The sequence below is a fragment of the Lycium barbarum genome, chromosome 1 (genome assembly GCF_019175385.1).
Source record: "Lycium barbarum isolate Lr01 chromosome 1, ASM1917538v2, whole genome shotgun sequence".
Classification (NCBI taxonomy): Eukaryota; Viridiplantae; Streptophyta; class Magnoliopsida; order Solanales; family Solanaceae; genus Lycium; species Lycium barbarum.
The window spans coordinates 140,181,197-140,188,940 of record NC_083337.1 but is presented as its reverse complement, the minus strand read 5'-3'; the positions used below and the strand labels follow the sequence as shown (position 1 = coordinate 140,188,940).

The 7,744-nt window shown below is 35.5% G+C and overlaps 1 protein-coding gene and 1 pseudogene across 1 annotated transcript; one reads left to right on the top strand and one right to left on the bottom strand.

Moving 5' to 3' along the window:
- Positions 1 to 859: 859 nt before the first annotated feature.
- LOC132615103 (uncharacterized) lies at positions 860 to 2,407 on the bottom strand. Its single transcript, XM_060329661.1, has one exon. It carries the CDS (start codon positions 2,405 to 2,407, stop codon positions 860 to 862), a length of 1,548 nt encoding a protein of 515 aa, XP_060185644.1.
- Positions 2,408 to 2,463: 56 nt separating this feature from the next.
- On the top strand, positions 2,464 to 4,357 carry LOC132615094 (probable sugar phosphate/phosphate translocator At4g32390; annotated as a pseudogene).
- The last annotated feature ends 3,387 nt before the right edge of the window (positions 4,358 to 7,744 follow it).

Here is a 7,744-nt window from a genome sequence, read left to right as displayed (position 1 = left end):
TGTGCTAACAAGTTGGGCCAGGTACGCGATTTGTGCTCGATAGACACGTAAGTGAGTTAGTTCAGGTGATCAATAGAAACGAGGCTCATGATTTGTGCCAGGTACGCGAGTTGTGCTCAATAGACACGTGAGTTAGTTTAGGTGATCAATAGATACAAGGCTCGTGATTTGTGCTAGGTACGCGAGTTGTGCTCAATAGACACATAAGTGAGTCAGTTTAGGTGATCAATAGATACAAGGCTCAAGTCAGGTATCTAATTAAGTGAATAGTTGTCAAGTTAAAGGGGGTTCACCTTTTATTTTTCATCTTCTTTTTTATCACTTGGCCATTGTTTCTCAGGAAAATGGTATTATTGTCTTGCAGGCTTGTGTCCAACTATATTTTGAGAAGGCATGACACACCTATTCACTGTGTTGAATACTCATATGCATGCAACTGGATAGTTTAGAGCAACATGGCACTTGTACAATCTATAGTTATAAGCACCAGTCCAATTCGTTACTGTTCTAATCACACACTATCTTGCGAGCTAAATTAAATAGATCCACTTATAAAATCTCAAACTAATGAAAATTTTCAGTTATATATCTATTTTTTGACCCAGTATTTACTAATCAGCTATACTTTTTTAATTAGTGTCAGACAAACAAGGTATAGGAGAAAAAAGTTATATCCGGCAAACAAAAAAGTTTGGACAACCTGAATTCATAATGGTGGCAAACCTTTAATTATCTTGAAACCCAATAAATCACCATATGTAAGTTGCCATGACACACGGAAGGCAATATGCTAAAAAAAGTAATATGGATATAAATTGTGTCCAATAGGATTAAAACCTATACCAAAGTTTTAGAAGACCTATGTCCTATCTGTTAGACAATGGACGTTTCTTCTTCGATGTAATCTGAAAAGATAATTTCTCAGCTCTTGTTGCTCCATAGAGGTAAAGTTTTCCATTTTGACTTCCTTTAACTTATGCCTCCAAATAGTTTTCTCATCTTCAGCTGATGCATCTTCATATATAAACTTCATGGTTCTGGTTAACTCTACATCCCGGACAAATGATAGGGTGTCGAGTTGAGGAGAAATCCAAACCAAACTATCAAGTATGTCCACAAGTGAGTTATTCCCCGAAATTTCAAATTTTGTATGCAAGCTAGTAGTACCATGGAGTGGCGGAACCAATTTTTTTCTCATGTCTTTTGGTATAACTATCGCATCCCAGTACCAGCAGTCTAACTTAATAGCCTTTGACTGCTTGAAGTTTCCAAGAAATTTCATTAACATAGAGTACCAAGGATTATCAAGTCTTTTTCCCGGGATCAAGTAGAGTTCAACTTCTAGCAAAACTGAAGCTTTCATGAGTTTGAGTGTTGGCAATTGATCAAGAAAATCATAATTGAATCTTGTTAAATTAGGAGTATCTAGTTCAACATCAATCAAATTGAAGCACGACGATAGTGCGAGATACTCTAGCTGGTCACTTGAGATCTTGATTGTCTGCAGTTCAAAGCAAGCAGATAAGTTCAAGTATTTAAGGTTGGGTGGATTGAAAAGAAGGTCTTCTAGGCATTCGTCAGTGACATTCACATTAGCGAGGGACAAATTTTTCAAGGCTTTGCAACAAGTTATTTTAATTACTTGTAGCTTCCAGTGACAGCCTTCAATGTATAGATCTTCAAGATTTGGTGCTACAATATCAGCCATCTGGAATTCAGGAAGACACCTCAGCCAAACCCTCTTCAGTTTCGGTAAAGTTCCTGCAATTTGTAAACTGGCTAGTCCGTGGCAATCAGATAAACTTAACTTCTCTAAACCACTGCAGCTTGCACATAAAGCTCGAAGGAATTGCTCGTCGAAATATGTATTAGAGAGATCTAACTTTCGCAGAGATGAAAACTTTATGCCGTCAAGGGGCAATTCAAGCTTAAATCCACGTAACTTAAGAGCGTTTAGTCCCTTGGAAGCAAAGATTTCTTCTGGCAAGGTGTTGAAACTGTCAACAAGTCCCCCTACTATTAAAATCAACTCCTTGATGTTAGTCGCTACGAGCGTCTTAATCCAATTATGAACATTATTAGAACTACAATGACCGGATGGTAATGTTAGACAGAACTTTTGTATAGAAACCTTCTGCTTCTTCTGATTGGCTAAAGTTTGATCGACAATATTCAGAAGCTCTAGTATTTTTTCTGAAAGTATTTTGCGGTCATCCACTTCACGATAGAAGAATTTATCACCAAAATTCAAGTGGGAGAGGGAAGTCCAAGCAGTATACCATGACTTGGAGAAAGTACTGATTTGTGCAGCATCTTTAGCAAGGAGTAAAGACAGAAAGTGCTGCAAAATTGGCACTGGTAATTTCGATATGTGATCCTCGGCTGCATCCATACTTTTCTCTTCCATCACTCTCAATGATGTTTTTTCCCCAACTCTATTATGCAGCCTACGCCAATTTACTTATGGAGAGTGCAGAAACCAAACGCCAAAAGGAAAAAATAGTTATGGAAAGAAAAGTTTCTCTTAGATTTCTGGTTAAGGTAAGGAAAAGTTAATAAAAGGAAAATAATATATCTCATTCATTATTAGACGCAATGCCATCAGCATGCATTTAATGAAACTTCCTTTTTGCAGAAGAATATAGACAAGAATTGCACAAAGCAGAACTCTTTCCTTAATATGTTTAAATATTGGAAAATAATATATAGCATACATGAATACTGGGGGTGGTGGGGATCCAGTGGAATTACAATTTTGAATTGACTGGTTATGCTGATGCTGATTATGCTGGTTACCTGATGGACAGAAAAAGCACCTCTGCGATGGCACATTTTCTGGGGTCATGCTTGATCTCATGGGGTACAAGGAAGCAGAATTCTGTGGCTCTCTCTACTCCTAAGGCTGAGTATGTGGCCGATGCCTCTTGTTATGCTCAATTGCTCTGGATCAAACAACAACTTGAGGACTTGGTGTCTTTATTGCATGTGTGCCTTTGATGTGTGACAATACAAGTGCCCTGAATATGGCAAAAATTTTGGTGCACCACAAGAGAACCAAGCACATTGAGTTGAGGTTGTGGGCCTTAGCCAAGTCTTCACCACTTCAATCTTTTGGGTATCTACCCGAATACCATCGGCTGAAATAATATACCCAAAAAAGGTCACTGAGTTCAACCAAAATTCACACTTAGAAAATTTGGCAAATAACTCTCGAGTTTGAAGAACTCTAAGAACGGACGCAAATGATCTGCATGTTCTGCCTCGGACTTAGAATATACCAGGATATCGTCAATTAACACAATCACAAATAAATCTAAGAAGGGCCTGACGCGCAAGCTGTTCCGGATATCATGGTTATAAAAAGAAAAAATATTGCATACATGAATCAGAAGATTAAGAATTTAGTCAACGACTTTCTGTTGAAGACAAGAATATTTGGTTGTATTCTTACTTTCTTAGTACGTTGATGTGTAGGGCTGGGCATAAAATACCGAAAACCGAATTACCGAACCGAACCGGCTATTTCGGTATTTCGGGAATTCGGGAATTCGGTTCAGTATTCGGTACTGAACTATAAAATTTAGTATTTCGGGATCGGTATTCGGTATTTACAATTATACCGTTCGGTAATTCGGTAAATACCGAATACCGAAATTAAGTCCAGTAGTGAGTAGTCCAGCCCAAATCCGAAATAAAGGCCCATTGTAAAAACATTTGAAGTGCAGTAGTCCAGCCCAAATCTCACTTACAATGATCCACATGACCTTTTGTTCATCTTTAGGTTTCCTTCTTGTTCGTGTCTTCAAAGTTGTCGAGCCTGTTTCTTTATCTCGTAACGTCTACCTCACTTGTATACTCCCTATTGGTGCTCTTTATTCTGTTTCCCTTTGGCTTTCAAACTCTGCTTATATCTATCTTTCTGTTTCCTTTATTCAAATGTTGAAAGCCCTTATGAGTTATGCCTGTTGCTGTTTATACTATTGGGATCTTGTTTAAAAAGGATAGTTTCAAGAACTCAACTATAGGGAATATGCTTGCTATTTCAGTTGGTGTTGCTATTGCTGCGTATGGTGAAGCAAAGTATGATTCTTGGGGTGTTTTACTTCAGTTACTTGCTGTTTTGTTTGAGGCTACTAGGCTTGTTATGATCCAGATCTTGTTGACTTCGAAGGGTATTAGCTTAAATCCAATTACTTCTTTGTATTATGTTGCTCCTAGTTGCTTGGTTTTCTTGTTAATTCCTTGGATTTTTGTGGAGCTTCCAGTATTGAGAGAGAACTCGAGTTTTCAGTTTGATTTCGTTTTTGGGAAATTAAACGGGTTGAAAATGGGTTTAATTTGCATTTTCATAATGTAGGAAAAACTAAGAGTCGCTGTTCTGGTTTCACAAGCTGCACTTAGCTTTATTCAAGGTACGTAATTGTGCATTTTAGTGAAACCAGCTTCCTTTCATCCTATAATCGATATGCATACTTATATAAGAGAGGAAAATCTTGAGTATTGATGAGCAAAAAAATAGTATTACCGAATACCGTACCGAACCGAAATTTAATTTACCGATTCCCGAATTACCGAACCGAAGTTTGAAAGTTCGGTATTTGGTATATACTTTCAATTACCGAATACCGAATTACCGAACCCGAACTTTAAAAATACCGAACCGAATACCGAACGTCCAGCCCTATTGATGTGTTTGTTACCGCTCCCAAGCAGCTATTTTAATTTTAAAAAATTGTGAAATACCTCAAATATTTATAGGGCAGAGGGAAACTAGCCACAACTAAGGCTGCTAAGTGGGCCGTCGGGCCCATTAAGGAATCGGGCTGAACCGGCCCATTTGAGGCTGTGGAGGTCAAGTTTAGGGTTGAGGGCCGGGTAATTCTCTTGGAGAAGCACAGTAAAATCGGAACATTTATATATTTACACTTTGGTCCAATTTTAACCTATAAATACCCTTTTCATCCTTCATTTATTTTACCAATTCACTATCTGTCTAATTCTATATCTTTTAAATTACTATCAAAGTCATAAAAATAAAAAAAAAAGTCATACTTTAATTATTTGTTCCGAAGTTGACGCTTGGCAATTAGCAAGATCAAGTTCCAATTATTACAGTTATATTACTTCTGCTTTTATTCCGACATTTAGGTACCAATCAAGTTATTCTTTTTATATATTTGACTAGAAAAGAAAAATACACACTTCGAGTAAATAGTCATTGAAAATAAAGAAAAGATAACAAAATACAAAATGTGAGGTAAAATGTGTGTTGCATATCAAGAAGAAGCAAGAAGAAATACGAAATTGGAATAAATATATCATTGTTTAGGGACTATGTAGCAATTAAGAGCCTGTTTGGATTGGCTAATAAGTTGGTCAAACCAGTTTATAAGTCATTTTTAACTTATTTGAGTGTTTGACAAAAATAGAAAACAACTTCAATTAAGTTAAAAAGTATTTAAAATAAAGCCAAAATCAAGAAGTTTCTCAACCCAATTTTTTTTTTTTTTTTTTTGGCTCACAAGCCATTTTGGTTTGACCAATAACTTTACCCTTTTATCCATTATATTTTCTGTTAATTCTGATACTATTATTACTTCTAAAAACCCTTTAAGCACTTTTATTCAAATACGTAACTGCTTATTTATAAAATAACTTTCAGCACTTAAAATTACTTTAAGCACTTATGCTTAAAAGCCACTTTTTTCAGCTAATCCAAACGGGCTCTAAAGTTTTCAAAAATACCTTACTTGAAACTGGGAAGCTAATTTTTTTTTTTTCCTTCATTATCATGTGCTGTGTATTTACCCTCGATAATAGTATAACGCAACAACATTCAAGAAGTCCTAGTTATCAAACTATTAAGTTCCAATAGTAATTACGACAAAAAAACAATTTATAGGTGTTTGGACATGCGATTTTATGTTATTATTTCAAGTCATGAGATCAAATCTGCGTTTGGACATGCGATTTCATCTCATGAGATGAAATCTCAAATCATCAAAAAAGGCATGATTGGGATTTCAAATCATGATTTCAAAATTTTAAATGTAAAAAACTTGACCCATAAGTTTAAATTTTGTAAAAAAAAGACACATACATTGGTAGATATTTTTAACAATTACTCTCACCAACCATTTACTAACCTCATTAATTTCTACCAATTGTTATTTATGTTCGTACCATGTGGCAGGATTATATTAAAAAGTAGTTACATTACTATTCATGTTAAATTTTACTTTTTATTGAACTAAAATTTGATCAATTGATGTTGTATTTTTTAGAAAGGCCTTCGAGTTTCTTATTAATTTTGTTATGACTATGACTTGCTCATTTGGTAAGATTGTATAAGAATTGGGAAGTTTTGATAGTTTTCACAACTTGTGGGTTTTATGTCTATAAGAAAAAAAATACAACTTAAGAAATCCAAACTGCATGTCCAACCATGATTTCATCTCATGGTTTCAAATCATGTCCAAATGGCTCCTAAGTGTGCATTAAATAAATTGGTGCCAAACAGTTTAGTACTGATTTGACAAAATTTTGTTTCTTTTAATTACATTCGTCATAATCAAATACATATTTTGTCTAATTTCTCTTAATCTAAATATTCATCCAGAATTGCCTAACATCTTGATATAACTTGCAGTTTGCATTTCCTTCCGTAGCATCACTGAAATTTATCTAGAAGTAGTTTTCCCATTTGCTCATGCTAGAACTTCAATGCTTTCTTTTTGGTGCATTAGTGCAGCGATCTTAGATCCAAAAGGCCTTGAAACTTATTTCTGCCTTTTAATTTGTGAATTTAGACGTTTGCAATGCTTTCAGATCGCATAACGGGCTGGGGTTAGGTGTCATCGCGACTTGTGAAAATTGGGTCGTGTCATAAAGTCTGCCACATCTCTTTTCATCTCATTCTACCATATATTTCTTTCAAATCATGGTACATTTTTGTGGAACCTGGGTGTTTGGAATACCTTGAACTATGTGCCTCAGTCAGGATTCTTCCTCTAAGCCCATCAATATATCGGACACACAATCGCCCTTGATATCTCAAAGTGCCATCAGTGATACTAAGTGTGAAAGCCGTGGTCATGATTTTGAAACACTTTCCTCTATTGCATGAGGTAAAGATCCCTCGTATTGCTTTGATTTCACTTCTTCAACTAGCGATGGTGTTGATTGTGTTCTATACAACCATGTCACCATCATGGAGGTCAATTAGCTGAACACCCATACTTGCTTAAAGAACACAGATTGCTTTAAGGCAAAACAAGAAATATGGAGTAAATAACTAGCCAGAATCTTTCTCTAAATTTTGGGAGCATCACATTCAATGTTCAAGACATCCCAGCAATATGTAATGGTTATTGTGAGTTAAATAATACCCAACATATGTGAATGGCCACATTAACAAAAGTCACATAAATACATCAGCAAAAAAAAAAAAAAAATCACTGCAGGACAACAACAAAAATAAATGAAGGCAAAACCCAACTTCTGAAGTAGAAACTATTGATGAACTGAGAACAATCTCTGATTATTTAGAGGAATACTTAGCAGTTGATGATAAATCCTCTTGGTTATCACAGAAAAAAGAAATATGATAAATATATATACATGACATTTTGACACACTTCAATTAGTTTAATATCATCCAAAAATAGGCAGATCGAGGGCATATATAACAATGCTAATGTACATTGAATGACCTTATTGTCTATTCAACATCAGAGCTTCTTTG